This window comes from Semicossyphus pulcher, unplaced genomic scaffold (genome assembly GCF_022749685.1).
Source record: "Semicossyphus pulcher isolate SPU_LCO1_2020_fin unplaced genomic scaffold, fSemPul1.0.p SCAF_12, whole genome shotgun sequence".
Lineage (NCBI taxonomy): Eukaryota > Metazoa > Chordata > Actinopteri > Labriformes > Labridae > Semicossyphus > Semicossyphus pulcher.
This window is the reverse complement of record NW_027211626.1, coordinates 22,522,135-22,547,855: the sequence shown is the minus strand read 5'-3', so window position 1 is coordinate 22,547,855 and position 25,721 is coordinate 22,522,135. Positions and strand designations below refer to the sequence as shown.

At 42.6% G+C, this 25,721-nt stretch overlaps 1 protein-coding gene across 1 annotated transcript in view; it reads right to left on the bottom strand.

Annotated features, from left to right (window-relative positions):
• Positions 1-25,692, bottom strand: part of LOC138588493 (ubiquitin carboxyl-terminal hydrolase 54-like) — a 34,099-nt gene extending 8,407 nt beyond the window's left edge. Inside the window, exons 1-16 of the mRNA XM_069658643.1 lie at positions 25,558-25,692; positions 25,356-25,469; positions 23,505-23,587; positions 21,800-21,902; positions 21,491-21,637; positions 21,086-21,235; positions 15,037-15,205; positions 14,523-14,714; positions 12,279-12,413; positions 9,652-10,366; positions 7,863-7,984; positions 7,573-7,737; positions 5,916-6,035; positions 2,961-3,153; positions 1,613-2,511; positions 1,308-1,405 (exon numbers count right to left, since the gene is read on the bottom strand). Coding sequence (XP_069514744.1) covers positions 1,308-1,405; positions 1,613-2,511; positions 2,961-3,153; positions 5,916-6,035; positions 7,573-7,737; positions 7,863-7,984; positions 9,652-10,366; positions 12,279-12,413; positions 14,523-14,714; positions 15,037-15,205; positions 21,086-21,235; positions 21,491-21,637; positions 21,800-21,902; positions 23,505-23,587; positions 25,356-25,469; positions 25,558-25,581 — 3,429 coding nt within the window. The 5' untranslated portion in view covers positions 25,582-25,692. The remainder of the gene's footprint in view (positions 1-1,307; positions 1,406-1,612; positions 2,512-2,960; positions 3,154-5,915; positions 6,036-7,572; positions 7,738-7,862; positions 7,985-9,651; positions 10,367-12,278; positions 12,414-14,522; positions 14,715-15,036; positions 15,206-21,085; positions 21,236-21,490; positions 21,638-21,799; positions 21,903-23,504; positions 23,588-25,355; positions 25,470-25,557) is intronic.
• Between the last annotated feature and the right edge of the window lie 29 nt (positions 25,693-25,721).

Genomic DNA, 25,721 nt, shown 5'->3' with positions numbered 1-25,721 from the left:
ACAACCAATCGGACACCAGCTATTCTGAGGGTAGCTGATGGTCGGCTGGGTTTCATCTGAATGGCTAAACGGTGTGAATGAATGATCCATGCACCCAGGGCTCTCAATTTACCAGTCGATCTACCTTATTAACATTACATAGGCAGAGTTGTTCTTTCACTTGAGATTTTAAAAGTTAATTGTTGATATGCTGTAACTTCAGTCCTTGTTTTCTGAGCCTTACTTCTATGTTACAATTGTTACAATGTTACAGTTTCATTTAGCAGCGCTTTTGTCCACAGCGACAATTATCATCAGCATCATGAATATCCTAATCAACATCAACAACATCCTCTCAATGTCATCATCCTCAATAGCATCAAAATCATTAAGTGCAGAGGTGTTCATAAAGAGCTGGGTCTTAAGCTTCTTCTTAAAGGTGTAAAGGGACTCTGCGGATCGAATCGAGTTTGGTAACTCGTTCCACCACCAGGGGACCACAGAGGAGAAGAGTACCAGGCACCAGAGTGTAGTGGGCGGGAGGGAGCGTAGACCTGGATGAGGGCGTTCAGGTAGGCAGGAGCCGTTTTTGTGGCTGTTTTGTAAGCGAGCAACAGGGTTTTGAATTTGATGCGAGAGGCGACTGGGAGCCAGTGGAGGGATATGAGCAGGGGAGTGGCATGTGCTGTAACACCATTCGCGCTGCTGCGTTCTTGATCATCTGCAGAGGTTTGAATTTGCATGCCAGTAGGGAGCTGTAGTAGTCAATGCACTTCTTTATCAAGCTGTGTCCAAACAGGAATCTACAGGTGTATTATTGCACTATTGGAACTTTATCAGACTCATGCTAGCCAATTGCAAGAAATATATATATATATATATATATATCTTTTTCCAACATTACCCATGATGCAACATGGAGGCCAACTGTACCAACCACTAGCAGCTAACGTGCCCTGGAGCGGGATCAAGCAGAGGTCTGTAAACATGCACCGAGCTGAGGAATCAATTTGTTATTACATCTTATTTCAGTCTCAGGGCTGAAACCGTTCGACGGATCAAATCTGTGCAGAGCCAGATGTAGGCTCTGAGTGTTTCTTCTGTGCTCCATTAAGCTATTTAAAACTACAAGTTGAGAATATTTAACTTGAACAGTTTGAAATTTAATTACACTCACAAATTGCTAACAAGGTGTTTTATAAGTAAGATTATGAAGCTGTTTGACAGCCGTGAAATTGTTTTTGTGCATCAACGTAATCACACAAAATAGTGTAAAATAACTACCAGAATACACACACACGCAGACACACACAAACAGTCAGTTGTACCTTATGAGTAGTTGTAACTGGTGTTCTGTAGGCGTATCTCTCGATCTCAGCCGTCGGTGTTTTGGAACGTCCAGATCCTGACAGCATTCTCCTCACACCTACGCACACGCACACACAAACAGACACAAAATGAACAGTAGAGATTATACCTGAAGTTAATTCAGAAGCAGTGTGAAACCACTACTTACTATCATTTATCTTTTTTATTTCAGCAGATCTGACGGATTGAAATCCATCCACATGTTTTTTGACACATTTCCAAATCATGCACACCTGAGATAAACTCTCTTTTTGTCAGTTCTTACCTGGTTTGTTGTTGGTCGGCTGAGGGCTAACTCCGCGGGTACCCCGGTGCATGCTGGGAGCCAGCAGACTGGCCTGGTACAGAGAGTCCAGCTCCGACAGCTCCTCGTCGGGCATCGATTCCCCTCCTGCTGCTGTCTTCTGGGAGCCGTAGTATCTGTTGACGTTCTCCGCCCAGCGCTCCACAGGCAGGGACGCTCTGTAGTCTTGGGTGGGGGGCAGGGCGGAGGTCAGACCGGGTCGGCTTGGAGGCAGCGGGGTGGCACTGGAGGGGGACTCTGGTGGGGAGTAGGGGGGTGAGCTGATTGGTGGGTCAACAGGGAAGTCAACAACATCGTGTCGGTCCAGGTTTAAGCAGGACCAGTTCCTGGTTGTGTGGGTTGAAAGAGGCAGGGCTAGCCTGGAGGTGTGGGGGGGCGTGGGCTGTGGATGTCTGGTATAACATGGCTCCTCCTTCTCCATCATCAGATGACACCTGTCGTTGGAGCCGGCAGGTGATGGGGTTGGAGAGCACAGCCTAGGTTGGGTGGGGTCCCGTGCTGGAATGGAGACAGGGGGCGTTCTGGTCCACTGCGCAGGGGGGTCTACCTCCTCAGGTGGAGGGGGGGGAGCCAAGTCTCCCAGGGGGCTCTGCTCCCAGGGGTCCACACACAGAGCAGGGAGGGATCCGGTGCTAGTGGGGGGTTTCCCGAAGCGAGAGCAGGGGCCCCTGGTCCTACCTTCCTCCCGGGTTGAACCTGTAGTGGCCCCGATGCTGGAGGCAGTGTCAGCGGAGGTCGTTTTGGGAGGGAGGGGCTTAACAAGGCAGGGAGAAAGAGGCGGGACCTGCTGGTCCAGACTGGCAGCTGACTGGTCTCCCTGTGTGTCAGTCAGAAGTATTTGGAGCGAGAGAGGCTTTTCACTGAAGAGAGAGAGAGAGAGATGCGGGTGAGGAAGTGCGTGCGTGTGTTGGATTGCAGTATGTTTGGAGCAGATGGTGCCATTGGAGAGCGCCGGCTGGTTACGTGTGTGTGTGTGCTGGTGTTTCCTGGGGGTGTCGATGATCTCTCACCACGTTTCACCCTCTGAATGAGCCCGTTTAATGTGGGCCTTATCTCTATGAACAGATTCCACATATAAAGCAGAGTGTGTAGGTGATTTTGGCTTTAAAAACAATCTGGTTTTTGTTTGTAGTCTGAGAAGTATCATCCAATCAGGTTAGAGCAGGCTATGGCTCACGCAGAAAAAAGGTCCGTATGGGGAGCACAAGAGGCGAAACACATTCGCCAAAATCCAAACCCAGAACCCCTCAACTATCATCTGATAACCTGCTCTTTATAAATCTCATTTCGCTACATGACATGGTGGTACCTGGGCTGTTCCTGGAGCTGCTGCCCCTCCTCCTGCTGTTGCTCTTGTTGCTGTGGCTGTTGTGTGCCTGCCTCTGAGTCCTGCTGCTGCTGCAGTTGCATGCGTTGCTGCAGACTGCGGGCTCTCCTCATGCAGCGCTGCAGCCGGCTGTGACTACTAGCTCCGCCCTCAGCCGCCACCAGCTGCAGTTTGGCTGCAGCCGGGCCACATGGCAACAGAAAATACGAAACACAAAGAAAAAGGGGAAAGAAAAAAGAAGGAAAAAAGAAAAGAAAGATGCAGAAATTAACTTGTGATGATTTCATGCAAAAATCTTAAAAAGCAAAAATACATCTGAGAGAAAATTAAATATCAGACTGCTGACATGATGGTCTGTGTGTGTGTGTGTGTGTGTGTGTGTGTGTGTGTGTGTGTGTGCGCGCGTGTGTGTTTACTATGGGATGGCAGGCATGAGAAATGGCAGTATTACAAGATCAGGTTTGGTTCACGATAATGAAATGGTAAAATTAAACTGAGACAAAACATTACATTAAAAAAAATCATAACCAAAATCATCTGACCAAAGTGACTCAAACTAAAAGGATCGTTCTTGTTTCTTACAGCTCGTGCAGTTTTCATGAGCAGCCACACAGTCACACACAAGTTTACAGTTTTATAGATTTATTTAAAAAAAAGAAAAAATTTAAGTGAATTTTAAAACTATCACCAAAATTTTGTCTTTTGTTAAACTCCATCAGGTTGCAGAAATACTTCCTGCTTCGACTTTGCCTGTACTTCCTGTGTCTGTGTGCACAGGCTTTGGCTGAAGAGAGGGACATTTCAGGTGTGGTTACTCTCGGTCTGACTCTGAGAGAGCGCTTCAAAACAACCATTTTGTACTATTGACCATTTTTAGATTCACAGTTTTTCAACCAACAGGGAGAGGGGAGAGTTTTCGGACCAGAGGAGTTCTAACACAGTTGGAGTCCCTTTATGTTGTGTTCTCACTGCAAGAATGGTAAATGGACTTTTCTAGTCTTCTGACCATCACATTCACCCTTTCACACACAGATGGCAAAGGCAGCTATGGCTATGCCTTTGGGAGCAATTTGGGGTTCAATGTCTTGCCCAGGGACACTTCGACATTTGGCTGTAGTCGGCGATCGAACCACCAACCTTCCGATTGAGAGACGACTGACTCAATCATAGGAAGCTGTTTAGAGGGACCTTTTTAGCTTCTGCTTCAGAGTAAAACTCTCCCAGCACAGGAGGAACATTGTGTGATGTACTGTTTGTTGAACGGTTGAACACATGAGCCAACGCAGCAACGACCATCTCTCAATAAAAAATGATTGACTGATAAAAAAAAGTCATGTAACTTTTTGTAACTTTTGCCTTGAAAAATGGACAAAAGACATGGACATATGGAGCAAAAATGAAGTTCAAATTCACACGTCTCTCTTCAAACTCTGTTATTATACTGAAACCATAGCTGTGTCCTAATTCAGGGGCTGCATCCTTTCAAGGATGTATTTCAAGGCCGATTGACTCACAGCAGCGCGTCGAAGGCTGTCCCATTTCAAAGGCTCCTTCAGATGTCGTCAGAGCTCAAAACGCGTCACTAACTGGGCGCCGCTTGTGAATTTTTCTGCGAAAGTCACCTGCGGCACCCACTCCGTAACACCGCAAATACAAAATTTAAACATAATTATATATATATATATATTATAAACATATAATTTAAATACAAATAAAAACATTTATTTACATGAAAATCTTCTAGATTATACATACGTTACGTGACGTTAGTTATGATAGCTAGTTAGCCAGCTAACTACCTGTTGCTAGGCGACAGGAGCAGTGCTTTGTAAACACAAGGGATGATGCAAACAGGAAATCCTCGTAGACCAGACCATCTCATTTCAGCTCGGCCTTAGCGGTCTACGCAGGCCACGAATGACTCACCCTTCGTAGCCCACATCCTTCGATGGATGCAGCCCTTGAATTGAGACACAGCTCATGACACACAACAAGCCCACAGCTCCAACCACGCTGTCCTCCATCTTGGTGTTGTATGGTTGTTGTACCAACTGCTCACCAGCTTACGTCACTTCATTGTTTTTATTCACTGCGCACATGTAAATGTAAAGTAAGCCCTTGGAAGTAGGTTGTTCTCTGTGGAGCTCTGCTGAACTGTTTGGTCTGAAAAGGCCAGTTCTATCCTCCATGTTTTCAGACATCTTATTCCTTTTGAAATATAAAGCGGTGAGAGCTTCAGAGCCGTTTACCAGATGGAACAGTTTTGGAAACCAACTCCGGAAACCCTCTCTCCCACAACTGTCAACATCAGTGCATGAGGGGGTTCTATGTCCGACAACGTCTGTAATGATCAAGAGTTTCTGAAAGATAATGAGGCTCTTTTTTGAAGGAGAGGATGTTCTGAGATCCTCTGAAGCTCGATTCACTGCTCTGCTTCTCTTCTTGAGATTTCCATTTAAATATTTGATGCTTTTCTTTCATATTCTGTCTTTATTGTCTCAGCACAGTTTTGCATTCCTCCTGTTTGTGTCAGTTTTTGATCATCGGTCAGGTTTTAGTTGGTGAAAACAAACGACTGAGGAGTTTGTTGTGCTGAAATGACGACAGTGCTGGATGAGGAAGTGGGTTTGTGTGTGTGTGTTTAAGTCTGATTGACAGATCAAATAAAAGGAGAGAGATGTGGGGAGTCTAATGATCGAGTGTATGTGTGTGTGTGTGTGTGTGTGTGTGTGTGTGAACAGTTGATGTCACTGATCAGCAGGCCGCTGTGCTGCCTGTGGTCACCATTAGCAACCCAGCAGAGGGTTAGTGGGCGGGTGCTAGGTGACCTCATTCACAGTGTGTTTATCTGGTAAATGTAAGCGACCGAGAAAGCGTGTGTGTGTGTGTGTGCGTGTGGTTGTGTGTAAAGTGGAGGAGGCGGGGTCAGGAGCTTACAGACTGCTTCGTTGACAGCCGACAGCGCAGCGGCGACCTCGCCAGCCTGCTCCAGACGCACCGACTGGTCCAGCAGAAGCTCCGCCTCCGACACACACCGCTCAAAGTTGTCGCCTTTACCTGCAGCATCAACAAACACACACACATTTAATGATCTGTATCACAGGTCCTAACAACCCACTATTTTGTGGTGTTTTCCATCAACGAAAAACTTCCTGCAATGACATCAGTGATGGGTGTGTCCAGAAGTGTTGCTTCAGATCACCTAAGAGTGGATGAATTCTTCAAATGGAATCAAGTAGGGCTGTCAAATTTAACACACATTCCTTTTAACGCCACTATTTATTTTGACGCACGCGCGATCTATTATCATGACCCTCCGCCCCCGCCCCGTAGTTTTTACTTTTTGAGCATGCAGAACCTTTGAGGTTATTCTGTAGAATACTCTGGACAGTATTTGTCATTGTTTTGGAATGTTGCAGTGACATTAAACATACATTTGCATAAAAGAAGCATATTTGTCCATTCCCATGTTGATAAGAGTATCAAAAACTTTTACAACAGGTAAAAAATGTGCGATTAATCGTGAGTTAACGATGGACAACCATGCGATTAATCGCAATTAAATATTTGAATCGATTGACAGCCCTAGAGTAAAGTCAACCTGAGTGACTGACTACAACAGTATTTACTCCAATATCAGGCTGCATGGTGTATATTTCAATACTATTTTTTTTTTATAGCACTTACATTGCAAACACTTCTAAGGAGAACTCTTGAGAGCAAAGATGAAGAATCTAAAGTCAGGGAGGAGTTAAATTCCCAGAGCAGCTGTTGGCTCCGTCACTCTTTAAAGCCACCAGACTTCATTGACAGAAAGAGTCATTTTACCTCACAGAACGAGGGAGGTGCTGCCTCGTTTGGTTTGTTCGTGTTTAACAGATCGAAGCAGCAGTGGACCCCTAACACTCAACTCACAAAATATGTAAAGAGAGGGCACTTGTTTAAAATGAGTGTAATTCCCCCTACAGGTTTCTGATTCAGAGAAGGTTCTGATCATTACATCACAGGAGAGGCTGAAAAACAAACAGCAATATAAACAACACGATGCATTTAACACAAACACACACACGCGCACGCACGCACGCACGCACGCACGCACGCACGCACGCACGCACGCACGCACGCACGCACGCACGCACGCAGGCTTCATCACTGTGTGGCTCATTTTGCCTTCTATTGTGTGTTGGCTAGGTCGGGCCTTTTCATCTGCTCAATGAGGAACATTCCTGTTGTTTTACACAACACACACCTGCTGACCACACACACACACACACACACACACACACACACACACACACACACACACACACACACACACACACACACACACACACACACACACACACACACACACACACACACACACACACACACACTGAGGGGAGTGGATCTCCGGTGGATTTATGATTTAATTGAACAATATTTACTCATCAACCTCATGCTGATTTCAATTTGAACAAGAAGTGTAAAACACCACAAAATTATTATCATTTGAGTCAATCACATCCCCCATAATGCATTGCTTACCCTTTGTGTGTGTGTGTTTGTGTGTGTGTGTGTGTGTGTGTGTGTGTGTGTGTGTGTGTGTGTGTACCCTGGATCTGCAGCTGGTCCAGGTCCAGGTACTTGCTGGGTCGTGGGTTGAAGCCGAGCGCGGCCTCCCTCTCCTTCTCCTGCCGTCTTTGTTGCTCCTCCTCCCTGGCTCTCCTCTGCACCTCCTCCTGCAGCTCGTCCAGCTCACTGCGGCCTGCAGGGGGCGCTGGCCAACACACACACACACACAAATTCAACACTGTGGACTACAGCTAGGTCTAATTAGACAACAAGACGGCCTGCAGACAGTTTTAGGTTTCCACACTGCAATCAGTCGCTGTACAAACGTACCAAGGCTCCCCCTGCTGGTGGAGTTGAGCTCCTGCAGCAGAGCTCCACTGCTCTTCGACCTTGCATTCTTCCATGACGGTCCTGAGGAAGAGGAAGACGAAGGCTTCTTCACAACACACTCCCTAAAGAGAGAAGTACATAGAGACATTCATATGAGTGAAATGGCGTGTAATATTTCTATTGCATACATTAAAAACTAGCCAAATGGCATCAGTCACAGTTCAGCTTACTGCCTCTGATCAATATTTATTCTAACTGATGATGGTTATGAAACAGACTGAAATTAATTCTGATGACTCTATATGAGCTACAAAAGCAAACCAGACCATCAGCGACAATTTTTAATGCCTGAAACCGCTGCCGGGGGGTAGGTGTCAGACGAAGCGACTAACTGCACGCCGCCTTTGTTTACATTTTCCAGGACATATATTTAAAGCGAGTGATACATTTGACTGTTTAAGAAAGCAGGATGAGATTTTTTGTTAAAAACCGCCACTTAAGCATGCTCAGGACAAAATCAGAGGTACGGCTTTGTCCACAAGGGGCGCCAAAATCAACACAAACAGAAAGTTGCTCACAGGAGCTTTAACTAGATCACAAGAACAGTAATGTAAGGATGTGATACTGAGACAGAACAAGGGTGTGTGGGGCTGTACTGAGCTGCATTATATTCAGGTGTTTCAAATACTCTGGCCCCCTCATGTATGTAAATAGGGAGACACATCTCAATATATTACTTCAGAACAACACCACCTTTAACTGTGGCCTCAGTAATAAACACAATTGAATTTACACACTTCTGACTCTCAACAAAACAAAAGTCAACAAAAACTAAACTTCATAAGCAGAATCCATGGCTGTGCTCTTGTATTGAACTGCATTAGATTGTACAGGGGTACCTAATGAAGTGGCCACTGAGTGTATATTATTGTTTAGAAAATCCTACTAGTTTGTTTTATTACGAATAACATTGTAACAAATGTATTTGTGTTTATCCATTGACCTTTTTTGTACCAGGTTTTTATAAAAAATTGTTTTATGAGGCTAGGACTTCTTTTTTTCTTCTTGTTGTTTTAAAATAAGTATTAAGCATCAATTTTTTACCAAAAATGTTTTCTGATTACAAATTCTGATATCGTGGTACCTACTTAGCCTGCGGTTGTTGCTAATGTTCTCTGTGATTTCAGCTGAGTACAGCTGTAGGTAGGTCTTGGCTTGGGTTGAAAACTAGCTACAAAACAGGGATGATGGCATCCCAAAATATGAGTCCAGAGTATGTTATACTCTTTTCATCCATATTTAATGGAGCCAGAGTTTATGTCTGAAGATATATAACAGTCTGCAGCTGCTTGTATGCAATGCATCCTGGTACATGTAGGCACTGCCAGCATTGCTACACGGGCAGAAGAACTCAGCTTTTTCTGTCAGTATAGCACACTGAGGAATTTAGATTACCGGCAAAGCTTATTAGACAATTACACAAAACGTGGAAAAAAATTCCCTTTAAGTGCTCTAAGAAACACCACCACAGGATGGGCTGTCAGCTGAAAACATTGTCAGCTGGATGGATTTGTCTTTTGTCCCTTCTTTTCTTGTTTTGAAAAGGTTTGTTGATTGCTTTTGACTTGCTGAGGCAGAAGAACAACTCCTCCAAGACAGAAACATAATTGGACGGCCTGCAGCAGCCAGAGTAACAAGGTGTTTTTTGTTTGTTTTATCAGAGTACTTCATTTATCGATCGCTGCCGGGATGTAAAAAGACTTTTACATGCCTTCTTCTGTGAGCTCACCTGTCTCCCAGGTTCAGGTCCAGGCTGACCGGGCTGCTGCTGTTCCTCTCGCTGCTCTCGTATCCGCTCTCCATCCTCTGGATCAGCCTGGGAGGAGGGGGAGGAGGAGGTGGCAGCTCTGCACCTCCGGGTCTGTCTCCTCTGTGGCTGCTGGAGGAGGTGGGGAGAGTCCAGGAGGAGCCCGGCCTGAAAGATGCCACCTTCTCCTGGGCTGGCAGGGCGGCATCTGCTCCCGCAGGTGCCGGAGCTCCACCTGCTCCCGCAGGTGCCGGAGCTCCACCATCATCGGGCAGGAGGGCTCCAAGTGGGCTGTACCCCGCCTGCCTTCTCCTCTCCCTGTTAAAGATGCTGTCGATGTTGAGCGCCTCCCTCCGTGGCCTCCATGCTGGCCGGTATCTCCCCGATCCTGCTCCCCCCGAGCAGCTGGACTTGGACTCGCTGCTGGTGCTGTCGACCTCCCAGTCTTGGGCTTTATTGGAGGAGGAGCAGGGAGTAGTAATGCTGGAAGGGTGGTGGTGGTTGTTGATGGAGGAGGAGGTGACCTCAGAGAGGACGGCAGCTGGTAAAGAAGAGGAGGAGGAGGAGGAGAGGGGTCGGTTGTGGATGATGTTGCTCATGGTCTCCCTTAAGTCTCGCAGGCGACTGGTTGAGGAGGAGAAGGAGGAGGAAGGTTTGGGGAGGTGACGAGGAACCTTCTGCTCCTTTAACGTCTCTCCTGAGGAGAGGGAAGAGGAAGAGGGAGAGGGAGGGGAGAGAGTGACAGGATGGAGGAGAAAGAGGAAGGATAGCAGACAAGAGGAAGAAAAGAAGTAAAGAAAAAGAGAAGAGGAGATAGATCAAAAATAAGGAGAAAGAAGAGAGGAGGAGAGAAGGAAAAACAACACAAGGAGGAGAAAAGGAGGAGGAAAAAGGTGAAAGATAAAGACAGGACAAGTGAGAACAAGAGAAATCAGGTTTCATCAGAGTGGCAGCAAAAATAATTGAAAAAAGAGGAAGAATGATTTAATGAATGACAGCAGATCAGCAACACAAGTCCTCCTACCTTGTGTATAACATACTCACATTTTATATCTTTCTTTTACCACTGAGGAGCTTTTTATACCCACATTTTAGCATAAAGAAACTCAACATTTTATACATCCTCCATATGCCGTTTTTGTGGCGAAGAAATTTACTTTAATGGCACAATTTGCAAAAATGAACTTTTGATTAAAGTTTTATGTAAAGGGTCAAATCATCCTGGAAAAAAAAATACGGTATATATATCAACAGATATAATAAATGTATTATTTAATAGTTAATTTTCTCTTCTCTTCTTTGTGTTAAACTTTATATTTGCCATTGTTTGTAATCGGACCTAAGGTATGGTTTACATTTTGGAATGTACCCGTGTATTTGTCTTGTTACAAAGGGTGACTTTGTTTTTTAAGCCTCCAAACATTGGAACAGCTTTTGAGAAGCTCAGGGTAGCTAGCTGAGTGAGGGCCTGCATCCCCTAATGGTGGGTTTTTTTACACTGGCAGCGCCCACGACCTCCATTGCAGAGTGCTTCTCACTGGCGCTTACTGTTGCTAAGTTAAAAAAGTTATCCGGCAGCACTTCTGCTTCACTCGGTAGTGACCTTTAAGTCTGTTTTAAATCGCTCTGTATGCTTCATATTTACTTTTATTCAAGGACATTTTTACAAAGGAAACATAAAAACATTGTAAAGGAATCGTGTCCTGTCATTAGCAGCAGCTCTAGACTGGATATTGTACCCTCGAAAAAATGAAAGGATTAGCTTCTCCTCCGCGATTGTTGTTGACCAAGTTGATATCAGAAGTCCCGCCCCTTCTTGATTTTGATTGATCAGTGAGGGAGAAGTGACATTGAAGAGTGTGTCGGTGTTCCAAAGGTTGAACTATTTTCAACTGAGATCGCAGTGAGCACAGCGACAAAAAACAGCAGACAGCGTTTTAGCGCTGAACTGCACTGATTTTGTTAGTTGTTAGCTGTTAGTGCTGTTAGTGGACACAGGCCCGAACAACTTTAAAATGTTTTTTGGAAACTTGTTTCTTTAAAAGGCATTTTTTGATTCTTAAAGCACCAACTTGCTATTGGTTTTACATTTTAAAAGCAATTCCTGCGTTTCTGTGGATCTGCTTGTTAAATGTTGATTTTTTTCCTCTGTGTATTGGCATTATGTTGTTTTTTTTTAATAACTATTTTGGTATTTTATTCTATTTTACTTTTACAAGATTATAACTATTATTAACCTTAAAGTGTGCCACTCGGTAAATATCTAATCCCTTTTCTCACTTATTGTTTTTATTGTTATACTGAACATATTGATAGCTTTATTTAATCTGTTCTTGTTCTGGATGCATCATGGGTTGCATCATTTAAAGCTCTTGTGACTTTTATCAGTATTTTTATATATATCGTTATTATTATCATCATTATTATCACTTTAGCAGTTATCATTATATCAGTTTATATATCCAAAATGAAAGGCTTCTTCATTCTCATCAGCAGATTTATCTCCATCAACTTATAAAACTTTAAAACCCAGTCTTTTCCTTTCTGCCCTGTGATTGGTTCTTTCTGCCCAAAGTCCCCAGCCCCTTATTGGCACAAACCCCGCCTACCCTCGCTGTGGTAACCGGCTGACGAGGCTTCGTTGTCGGGTTTAGATCGCCGGTGGCGGCTAGAGCTCCGCCTCCTATCCCCGGCCCCGCCTCCCTTCCTCAGAGACTGGTGCTGCTCACTGTCCGTCACGTGGCCTTAGCAACAAGAAGCATGGCAACGGATGTTTACAGCATGGTCACCACATTACTCCACAGAATGACAGGAGAAGATGACGAATGGCAGAGTGTGATTGGATGCACAGTAGGGTCGCTCAGGGTCAAATCTGTTTATATCTGTTTGTTCTTCCAGATGAAAATGTTTCTCCTCTTACAACAGAGAGGATCGAATCCAAATGTAAAGAATTAATTAAAATGTTTGAGCAAACCCTGCTGTGATTGGTTCACAACATGCAACGCAACAGCTCATGCTCTGTGGTTTATGAAGCAGCTGGCATTACACTGGATGACTTTCCCAATTGTATTTATTCAGGAAATATGTATAAAATGTAGAGCTAAGGTTATAATGCATGTTAGCCAATGGAGCTAGGATATTCAGGACTTTCTTGGCCCTTTCAGTTTAACCCTCTGCATCCAGCCTCCAGTCCTGTCATGTTCAAGCTATGACTAGCAGTTATTTCATTATCAATAAATCAACCAATTATTTTATCAAGTAGTCCTTACATGTATTGTAAAAAAACATGGCTACCACAATTTTTCAATGTTGACTCCTTGTTTGTCCAACCAACCGTTTAAAACCCAAAGATTTTTTGTTTGAACTTAGATGACTAAACTTTTTGAAAATAGCTGCAGATTGTTACTCTGTAAATCAACAAACTGATTAATCGTTTGGGGATTATCTGATCTGTGTTTGCTCATTTCTGGATTTGCCAATTTCCCAATAATCTGAATCATTTACAATCTACTTCAAAAAAGTATTAAAAACCAGCACATTCCTGGAAAACAGCTCTTACTGTTGGTCCCTGAATTGAACAAGATTGCAAATATACTAGGAAATAAGGATTAAAGAACATATGTAAGGCCACAGCTCACCAGAAGTATTTTTTGAGTGACAGTATTTTAGTTAAAGCTCCTGTGAGGAGCTTTTCACTGGTTATGAAACAGACTGAAATAAATTCTGATTACTTTATATAACCTACAAAAGCAAACCAGAACATCAGCGATTATTTCCATATATTGATTTTTAATGCCTGAAACTGCTGATGGGGGGTAGGTGTCAGACAAAGGGATTAAATGCACGCTGCTTTTTTTTACATTTCCTAAGGCAAACATTTAAAGTGAGAGGTACATGTGACTGTTAAAGACAGCAGGATGAGATTTAATAAAGATTTAATAAACTCTAAAACATGATCTTGCTGTGTTTAAAACCTTCTTATTCAGGATAACTAAGCTGAAGTGTTATTGCATGTGTTATTGTCTCAAGCCAACAAGAGGGCAGTAGCTAAAAATGTGTAAAGTATGGGAACCATCTACCGTAAAATCCAGAATATAAGTGGCACTGCAATATAAGACACAGTCTGTTTTTTGATCAAGATGTCGAAGTTATTTCAACACTATTTCAATTTATTTTCATTGGAGACACATTCACAATGCACACAAATTACAGCCTACAGCCAATCCAGCTAGCTACTGTTGCAGCAGTTAAGCTCTGCCTATCGTAACGTTGATTGTTGTCAGGACGGCGTCTGCACTGGCGATGATGACGATGCATGTCTGTGACAAAGCATTGGCTAGATTTTAGTGCCATTGTCTGGTAAAATACCCCTCTCTGCATTTTATACTGGTATATTGGTCGCACCGGTATATAGGACGCAGCTCACTTTTCAGATGAAAAAAGATTAAAAGTGCGTCTTATACACCGAAATGTATGGTAATCGGCAAATTCTCCATGATGTATTCCTGCAAATGTTTCACAATAAAAGCCTCATAAAATAAATGAAGGGATTCAAGCCACAACTCCAGTAATTGATTGACCAGTTATAATCAGCTGGTTGTAGTGTTTCCCGTGTTTTATGATTGCAAACCGAACACTCAAGTTTCTGGGCTGTTGGTTGGACAAACAAGACATTAAAGTTGTCACATGACTCAAACATTTTGTCTGTTTGTTTGACATTTTACAGATCAATCAACACGATAGCCAACAGATAATAAGAGTCATAAATATCATGAAGTTAAACTGTCTACCCAGTTTGTCTTGCTCCTTCTAGCCTTCTATTTTTGACCCATTAACCCCCTCCAGCTACCCACCTACGGTATCCAGGCTGCAGAGCGAGGTGTGCAGGGGTCTGTCTGGGCGCTCGATGCAGATGACAGTTCCCTGGGAGTCAGAGGAGTAGTGACTGGCCAGGGACTCATGGTGCGAGTGGGAGGGCTGTCGGTATGAGTAGCTCTCCGTCGAAGAATCGGTGCGAGTGTCGCTGGAGATTGACTGCTCGCGGCCTGGCCGAGGAGTTGCAGGGGATGGGGTTAGTACACAAGTCAGGGCGTCAGTGGGGATGAACGTGCTCATAAACACGCACACACAAATAAACATCATTATAGACACTTCTAAACATCACTTCTCTACATCACTTCAGCTACAAGAACAACAGCCACAAGGACGACTACTTCTACTACATCTCCAACTGTTAGCTGTCTTTTTACCTCAGCCTGGTCTGTCATAGAACTACTACAACTATTACAAGTACTACTATGGCAGGTGTAGTTACCTGAATGTTTGCTGTTGTGCTACTACTACGACTCCTAGCTGTGTTGTAGTTACCCGAGTCTTCGCTGTCGTAACAAGCCTTGTTGAGTTGTTGGAGATCGAAGCGTGAGGGCAGATCCTTCACTGACACCGGAGTCCCCCGAGGGTCGGCGTACAGCAGCAGCAGAGGCTGGTAATGGCCCTTGATGCAGCGAGAGACGACGTCCTTCCACTTGGGACCAATCTGCAGAGGAGTGACAAGAACAAACAGGAAATGATAAGTGAGGATAGAGCTGATGCAAACGCTTTAAGACCTCAGACGCAGAAAAACAAAAATATCAATAAATGGCTCGTTTTTATTCATTGTTTACAACTTTCTCTTTCACTGAGCAACAAAACTCAATACTTTTCTGGTACTGAATAAAATGCATCTATAGCACCAAATATCAAACACTGTAAAGTTGGATTGAACATCTGCTTGGATTCCTTATGTTGTCTTATTCTTTGACAATATTTTAATTCATTAATAATATTATTTTAATGTGTTTCTACACAACTTTAAACAAAACTTAACATTTGAAATTTGTTTTAAGAATTAACAGTTTTTCTCACATTCAGTAACAAAAGTATTGTTTTAGCAGCAGTTGGATTGAGCTCCAATCCCTGGTTTTATTTTGGTCCAATTCACACTGAGCAAAATACTACAGTGCACTAAGCTATAATGTGGGGGATGACATGCACTAAATGATCGGCAGAATGGGAGTCGAGCCTGCGATCAGTGCGCCGAGGATTGTGGCTTCTGTACATGGGGCGCCTGCTCTACCAACTGAGCTGACCAGTGCCCCCTTTAGGTTTTTTTCAGTTTAAAATATTTTAATCTGGTCTCTACTCGAGCACCTTGTATCATCCACAGTTAGTCAAAACTGACTTATCTTATACTGGTCATTGATACAGCCTCTCACTTCACTATCCATCGCAATCCATTTAAGCTCCTGCCTCCCTTTACATTAGGCTCCTCGCCTCCTTAAAAGCCAACTTTCCCACGATTGGCCAGCTTTCAGGCCACCACTTCATACTCATACTGCCTATTTAGAAAGCAAACTGTGAACCTACTAAGTAACCTGACTCGTTGTTCTTGAAAGGCAACATCTCAAATCCATGAGTATTTGTTCAAGCATGAATTTGATCCTGAATATGTCACTGAACATAAAACATCTGGATGAGGGAGTTGTCAGACGTCTGAATCTTAAGTTATCTAAGAAATAAGCTGATATTAAAGCTCCTGTGAGGAGTTTTTCACTGGTTATGAAACAGACTGAAATTCATTCTGATGACTTTATATGAGCTACAAAAGCAAACAGACCATCAGCGACAAGATTGATTATTTCTATATAGTTATTTTTAATGCCTGAAGCTGCTGGTGCGGGGCAGTTGTCAGACGAAGCGATTAACTGCACGCTGTCTTTGTTTACATTTTCCAGGGCAAAAATTTAAAGTGACTGATACTTTTGACTGTTAAAGAAAGCAGGATGAGATTTTTGTTAAAAACCACCACTTAAGCATGTACAGGACAAAATCAGCAAAGAGATAAGAGGTACCCTTTTGTCCACAGGGGGTGCCAAAATCAACACAAACAGAAAGTTCCTCACAGCAGCTTTAAGTAAGAAGGAATTTAGCCGGAAGCCTCCAAAGCTGTGCCAAAGAGTGCCAGATACAAACCTTTTTCTTAAGATGGACACAGAATTAATTTGAGGCTTAATTACTGGGTACCCAGACCCGTTAATTCGGCTCTGAATGACTCTAAAAACCAGGGCAGCTCCTGGAAAAAAAATGATGTTAGCAGCAGCTCAGCTCCCAGCCCAAAGATATTGTTTGCTAAAGAGTGTATGAGAAAATAAATATTTTGTTAGTGAACCTGTTTCATTCATTGTTTAAACTGTTTACCTAAAAAAAAGAATAAAGCCTATAAATGTTGGACAATTTAAGCACACTTTGACAGATTATAATCTAAAGTTAGCTAAAAGACCGTCTGGTTTCTTAACGCTTCTGTCATTATCAGGAGACTCTTCAAACTACAGCCTTATCTTATTTTTTATTGCAATAAATATCCTTATTGATCATTATATAGATAAATTAACATGATCAGATGTTTTGCCACATCGCCCTAATCTGTAATGAATCCAAAACGTAATTTAAGCTTCATGACCGCAAGTCAACTGTGTGTTTTTGTAGTTCAGTATTATTTACTCTTAGTTATAAAGACTTAAACTAATCAAATTCAAATGGTGATTTAAAGGATTCAAATTCAATGACTTAATTTCACACTGGATTTGGATTCACTAAATAAACCAAACCGGAACACTGAAATTCACACTCAGCCCTAATGATGTCACATGTTCACAAATAGCAGATATTCTCATTTGTAAATAAAACTTCCCACATCAAACCATCTGCTGAAGTCGTGAAGAAGCAGCTGATTTACCAGCCGTAGTACAGACGTCTAGTTCACCTCAAACGCGCGGCTCAGCAGGTAAAACAGTGATGGCAGCTGAAATGTTCGAGGCCGTTCCAGCCCTGCTTCGTCAGGCTTCCTGCTCTCTGTCTGTTTGTCTTTTTGTGCGACACAAATCCTCCCGCTTGTTATTTCAACCTTTCCTCCATTTTCCAAAAGTCCACCTTCACGTCCAGCTCGGCTCCGATCTAACGGGACGTCCCAAAATCCAAAACGGCGACCTGTCCCTCACCGTGTGCCGCTGAGTGTGGAAAAATGTGTGTTTGTGCAAGAGAGAAAGATATAGAATGAAAGTGTGCAGTGTGGGCAAAAGTGTCGGCTGCAGTGGGATGTGTGTGTCTGTGCGCGTGTGTGTGTGTGTGTGTGTGTGTGTGTGTGTGTGTGCTCTGACCACACCCTCGGTTCTGTCCAGCTGTACTGATAAACAATGGAGGGATATCCTTGTTTTCACAACCAGCAGAGAGAGAGACACAGAGAGAGAGAGGGAATGTGATATCTCATTCCAACACTGTTATTAGAGTGCAGCAATAATATAAAAGAGAGCAAAGCATGAAGAGAGTCAAAACTTCAGTAAGAGAGTAAAAGAGGAGGCAGAGGGGAGCAGGAAAAGGAGGAGAAGACAGAGAGAAAGAGGAGAGGAGTTAGGATGGACAGGAAAAGAAAGATCATTTACGATAACATGAGGTCATTTCCTGTCCTTAAGCTGACACACACACACACACACGTCCATGCTGCTTTACCTGTGAGGTCTCACTGATATAACCCATTACCTCGCCCCTGGTGTTAGAATAAGTACTCTGCAGGTTGTTGCATCAGCTGTGTGTACACCATAACTGTAAGTAAAATCCAAACAGTTACACGTTCCCTTTAGTTGTTCATTAAATATAGTCAGATTTTATACACAGTGATGGTAAAACTGCTTCTTTTTACATGCCATTTTGCAACACATAACATTGCTGTGCTAAATTGTGCCAAAAAGTGCCAACTCTATATTTGATCATTCAATGGCTACTTGACTTAATTGAATTCAATTTGTATAGCACCAATTCATAACAAATGTTACACTTAACATGAAGAGCAAGTCCAGACCGTACTCTTTGTAATGACTTTACATCCAAAGTAATGCTCCCAGTAACCGTGGTATTAGTAGCTGATTTAGTGACTAACTCACTAGTAGTTACCAAGTCTCCACCCTTTCTTTGGAGAGAACTTACACACAGCTGGTGAAAACCAGTGATCATCATTTACTTAAGTAAAAGTAACGATACCACAGTGTATATAACACCCTGTTACGCGTAAATGTTGTCACTCTGATGAACACTGAGCAGTCACAGAGCGTCAGAACAATCAGTGTGGAAAAACCCTGTCACCTGTATATAAGATACATAAGATAAGTTTATTGTTCATCTCATCGTATGGACACATTTTATTCATGTAAATATCATCTGGCACGAATCTATGCACACTGTTGTTTTACTGTAAATACTGGAAACTATCTATCTCATGTAAATTAAGCCATCTGTTACATAATTACATATTTTTATTTAAATCATATATATTTCAGCATCGTTGCACTCTCATATTTGCACTATTGTCTTTTGTAGACCTGTACATATTAGTTTAAAATGTAATGATTAATGCTTGTACATATTAGTTTAATATTTAATGCTTGTATATATTAGTTTAAAGGGGCTATATGTAAGATTTTACATGTATTTATCAATCAAATATCATTTTTTATTGCCAATGTGTGAAGGGATAGTAGAGGAAGTGATAAATTGAGACCTTCACCAACTTCCTCCATTGGCCTGAACAACCTGCGGGCTGATTTTTAAGTAAAGCACTTATGTAAAGACGGTTTTCTGTGCGAAACAAGAAGATGTGACGTATCTGCACGTTCACAAGTACCTCTGCCGAGAGCTCATTCTCCGCCTCTACAACATGAGACAATGCAAGCTGTGAAATGGAGCTGGATAATGCCAACAAACGAATGGCACCCACAACAACACCAACACAAAGTACACACAAAAATAAAAACATAAAAAAGAGACCAAACAGGAATGTGATCGACATCAGGGGGAAAACTAGAGTCAACACTGGCAGGGAAAGGGCATGCGAATCATGGAGACCTTTGATTGCTTTTGGGGATCAAAACAGACCCACGACTTATTGTTGTCATAGAAACAAAACCCGCGTGCATCTTTTTTCTCTCACTGGGTGCAGCGTTTTTTCTCTCACAGCACAAGTGCTTCATCCCAGCTCTCTCCAGCCGCCCTGCCCCGCCTGGCTAATGTTAGCTGATGTTTGTGATGATTTGCTGGTTAGCCGGCGTAATTTGCCGTTAGGTTACGAAGCACAATGTCGGATCCATGCAGTGTATTTATGTTAGAGCTGGTTGGCTAACCTTAGCATGCTCGCTAACGTTGACTACCAAGATACTATCTGAGTGTGTATGTCAGTGTCGTCAGTCTCGCTTGACAAATAACTTCGCCAGCTAACATGATACTAACTTAGGTATTATGACAAGTAGTGTTGATTTTGGACAACATGATGCCGGTCAACATGATACCAGTAAATAAACACGTCTCGTCAGTGAAAAGTAAACAGAGCCGATGAGTTCTGAGACTGAGCATGCTCAGTTTCGTGTGTCTCCGGCAAAACCTCAGATGCTCCTTCATGCGCGCGGCCGACCGTGTCGCTAGGAATGAGGATTTTCTGAAAGTTACATATAGCACCTTTAATATTTAATGTTTACTGCTTGTACATATTAGTTTAATATTTAATGTTTAATGCATGTACATAATAGTTTAATATTTAATAATGAATGCTTGTTCATAGAGAGCAAAGTTAAACTGGAGTCAAATCCCTTGTATGTGTATGTACCTGGCCAATAAAATTGATTCTGATGTCCTGCATTTAAAAGTCTACTGAAGTAAAAGTACAAAGGTATCAGCCTTATAATAAACTTAAAGTACCAGAAATAAAAGTAAAAGTACTTATTATTCATAATAATATATAACAATAAATGACTATATTTCATGATGCATAAATGTGTTCATGACTTTAAGGTTGTACCTGGTGAAGGCTGAGCTCATTTTAATGACTTTATATATTTCATATTATTTATACTGCTGGGTAATATGGGAATTTAAGTGTCATTAATTTGATATTATTTATATTTGTTTTTAACATTTTATATTTTGAATTCTTAATAAAGTTATCAAAACAACTGTAAATTTACTTTTATCCTATTTTGCCTAATTTTTTATATCCTCTATCATATTACTCTTTATATACTGTTTTGTGGTTCCTCTATATCTTATGTAAAGCACTGTAACTTGCCTTGCCTTAATAGTATAAATCAGACTGAGTCAGATTTTCTCGTGCACTGTGTGTTCAAGTTGCCAAATACTCTCCACCTTTATTAGTGAGTCAACAGCAGATAGATGACAGGAAATAAGGGAAGAAACAGAGACAGGAAATGACAACATAGCTCCCCGGGCAAGTGAACCAGGATCGTTACAGCTCATGGTCAACATCTGTAACCCTAGCCGACCACTTTGTGTACCACTACCAACACCTCGATGTGACACCATGCATGACTGAATATACCTCCTTGACGTGTGCATCATCGAAGTACATCCATCGTCTGATCTTTGTCTGGAAGAAGAAGGTGGAGTAATGTTTCCCGTAGTAACACACCATGCCAACCAGGTAGAGCTCTGACTGACGAGCCTTCTCCTCCGTCACCCTGTAAAACAGCTGCACAGAGATGGAGACAGAAGAAGCGTTAACAGTGCAGACATTGGTGTTTTTGCTTATTATGATTTATTTTCTTGGAGTATCTTCAAATGCTTCATATCCCCTGCTTCATATTTGTACAACCTAAAGGGTTTTGTAAGTTATGTTGTAGCTATGATGGTTTATATTTCAGAGCACTTTAAACAAGATGATCTAAAAGGATCTCCCTCGTCTGCCTGGGGGAGATTCCTTTTCATGTTTTCAAAAACATCTTACATCCCCTAGACGCAGGCAGGTCCCCAGGGTGTGTATGACGTCTTCAGCGAGGTCTGAGTGATCAGAGTCCCAGACCAGACCGATGGTGATGATCTCCGGACTGTTGAGGAGGACACGAGCCATCCTGAGCTGCTGACCACACTGACTCTGAGGAGGAGGACCAATAAGTTTACATTGCTATGAAAGATAAGAGAATCCTTTATTGATCCCCAGGGGGAAATTCGGGTGTGAATCTGAGAAACTGTATCCAGTAAATGTTTGGTATTTGCATCCAATTTGTAAAAATTTAAACTAATTAAAGTGTCTCACCGGACAGCTGCGCAGGTCTCCCATGCTGGCGTTTCGCAGCAGCTCCCCAAACATGCCAGGAGTCGCTTTCTCCCTCGACTCCAACATCTTCACTGCCTGGTTACTGAGGAGGACGAGGAGGAGAAGGAGAAATGATCTCAACCACTCATATAATCAATGTGCAGTTTCAAAAATGTTGCAGTTTGGACCTGAGACGGCTACCTGACCACCAGGTAACAGTGCAAGTAAAATATTCCCTCTACAATTCATTCAATGAACAGCCTTTTTCCAACAGAAATAAACTAAAAAGGTGCACTATAAGTGTAACTACTGTCAGGCTCATCAAGTTTAAAGAATGTAAATGTAACTGTAGCTGGGATTACCCAATCAGTGGATACATGGAGTGTGAATAAACTACACTTCTACTGCATGCACGTCATAGGAAACCCCTGTCCTTCAAAATAAAAGTGCAACATAGACCTTTTTTTTCCCAGGCACACATCCATGACCCACTGAAAACAAGTCCGTGACCCACTTTGGGGTCCCGACCCACCAGTTTAGAACAATGGCTCTAGTGTATAGTCAAGTAGAAATGAGCCATTTCACGGCCTTCATAATTGGACCATTTTAAGCATCCTATTTGATAATATTGAAATAAATTGTCATATCAGGATATAAACACTGCTGCGGCATGTTAAAACAATAAGGTCAAGACTTCATACTGCAGCAGTAAGGCTACAACAGCAACACTTTTCTGGAAGCAAATGTTCAGATATAGACGGTTCACACAGAACAAAGGAACAACTTTGTTCATGTGATAAGAGTAGATCAAAGCACAAAGACATTAAATGCTCCAGTCAAGTAACTAAACTGATCACAAGATGAAACCTGCCTGGATTGTTTTTATTTAGCAGATTGATTGGTCACATCCAACATTTGTTTTGTGGTTATTAATCAGAGAGGCACATTGCAACGTCAGAGGACACAAAGTAAGAACACAGGGAGACAGACAACAACAACAGGTGCTTTGTCAACAAACAATAACACACACAGGCAGAAGGGCACAAGCAGACCACAACGACAGGTAAAGATGCACCTTACTAAACACAAAATGATCTGTTTCAAAGTTAGTTTAAAGTTGGATATTTATCAGCAGACTAGCATCAGTGCAGCAGGTCAGTCTGCATCAATGACCAGACCGTTTACTTTAAAGAAAGAAAAAGTTACCAACCCATAAGGACTAATAGATATAATTGGTGTTTACTTGTCCATCTTTGTTTTTTATCAATAATCAGTGAGAAAAGTTTGATAAACACATTTTCAGGCTTAAACTGGTTATGTTCTTTAAAGGAGACATGGAGATGAGATGACGTTCACAGCAGGTTGTATCCCTTTAAGAGACGCACACACACACACACACACAGACTCAGACACACATGTTCCCACTTTTTGCCCACTTGTAGGATGAATCACCTGCATGTGAGTGTGTGTGAGTGTGTGTGTGTGTGTGTGTGTGTGTGTATGAACAACATCTCAGCAGCCAAGATAAAGAGAGCGATTAGTTGGTTGCCTTGGTGACCCTCAGGGGTAACCTAGCGACAGAAGTGGGAGGAGGGGTGTGGCCTTAACTTACCTCTTCTGAGACGAGAGCTAAACGAGGACTCTCGTTCTCACACACACACACACACACACACGCACGCACACACACACACACACACACACTTACCACAGGGAGGTGGTGGAGATGTAGTGGACCATCTGAATGAAGGGCAGAGGGTCCGAGGATGCTCCACAGCTGCTGCACACACACTGACACACAAATACAAACACACAAGGTAAACTTTATATCTAATACTTGAACTAGACACACACAGACGGACTGTGACTAGGAAGGAATATTTAAAAAAAATAAAATAAAAAAGGGAATTTCCCTTTGGGGATCAATAAAGTTATTGTTATTGTTTCTGAGTATTTTACAGGGGGTTTCAGAGGACATGTATACACCTGGAACACAAACGGAAACCTGAACACGTCCAATACAAAAATCTTGTCCCTACAGACTTTGGATTCATGCTCACATATCTGTTGGATTATGTTCTTGCTATAAGGATTTATATTGTAGATCAGTGTGCAGCCTGAGATCCTCGAGCAGGAACCTCTTTACTGTTCCCACCTCACACTTAGAGACACTTAAAGGTGACCGAGCGTTTGCTGTTCGGGCTCCTGGGCTGTAGAACGACCTGCCTGAGAGACTTTTTTTTTAATTGGCTTTCTTGTAATTTATATATTTTATCCATGGGGTTTTATATATTTATTCTTTCTTTGAGTCACTGTTTTAAGTTGTTCCTCTTTAATTATGTTTGTCTTCCTGCTCTGTTCCAACATTGTCGTGTATTCTATTGTTGGGATTTTATGTTTTGTACAGCACTTCGTACTGTTGGTTTTGATAAGTTCAATACAAAGAGACTATTTTATATTTTATAAATTTTTTAATATCAATTTCAAAGAGGATAACACAAAAACTGATCTTCCACAGGCAGATCGCGGACGCCCACCTGCTGCCTGAGCATCATCATCTTGTCTAACACTGTTCTTAAAGTCATATATTTATATCAACAATGTGATGATGTGAAATAATAAAGTGTTAGCCTCCCGCTGAATGAATGCTCTAGCTGTTATCATTTCTATTTATTTAAAAAACAGGGTTACGCAAACAACTATCTTCTTCAGGCGCATGTGTTTTGTTGTTATGGAGTTAAAGGGCAGGTTCACAATCGATAGAAGTCTGTCTTTAAAATGTCTTGCTGTATTTACTCATACTTGACATCACAGATCGCTTGCTAACATTATTGGGGAGCAAAATCAACAGATCTCATTCTCTATGAAAATGTATTTTTGTATGAAGTTAACATAAAGCTTCGGCAGTCTGAGGTTGAGTATAAAAGAGGATCCTCACTTCATTTGTCCAATATCAGACTGCTGAGGTGTCATGCTAGCTTCAGAGAAACTGAGGAATACATTTTCACACAGAAAGACGACTATGGAAGTGGTCCTCCATATTTTATGTGCAGTATGAACAGGAGGAATCCTCTTTCAGGTTTCTTTAAACTAGACAGATAGTTTGAAGGTGGCTAATGTGGATTTACGTACATGATCTTTGTTTGTTCCTGCAGAGAGGAGCACAGATCGTTGACACTAGCCCTTTTTACACGGCCATTTCAAGGCTGAATTATTACGCCTCTGTTACGTTCCATCTTCTATGTAGAACGCACGGAGCCGGAAGTCGTTCCGCCTCTGAGCTGGCATTGGGGGTAGTAACAGAGGCGTAACAGAGCTGAAACAGTGTCTGTGTAAACTGCAGAGCAGGCAGGGTGGGACGGCGCCGTGTGTGTGTATTTGAAGCACGCGCTGTTTGTTTACACCTCGTGCACGTTTTGCTTCTGCAACGCCTGAACGCTTTTTAAAAACACACACTGTAGAAGGACAAAGGTGGCATGAGGATGGAGCTTCGTTACAGCGCTGAGGCGGAACTGCAGTGTAACTCTTCCCATTCTCAGACCACTTTCCTCCGTCTCACCTGTTCGAAGAGCGTCATAGCAAACTTCTGGTGGGGGATGCAGTGTCGAGCTGTGCAGATGTCCTCTTTGGTCTCGTCAGCGATGTGGAAGTGGATCCTCATCAGGATGTTTTCCTGCACAAACAGAGCAGAGACGTGAGATGTTTATGTTTGTAAGGTGTTAGGTGAGGCAGCACTGCAGGAAGTGTGTGCGTTCTCTTACGAAGCACTCTGCAGCGTCGTCCATGATGCCCAGCTGAAACCTCTGCTCGTCCTGGAAGGTTTTGGCGAGCGCAGTGCGAAGAGCGTCGGACGGCAAAACTTTCTCGCTGCTGTACTGAAACTGAGCGAAGATGCTCTGAAGAACAAGGAGACACAGACAGACAG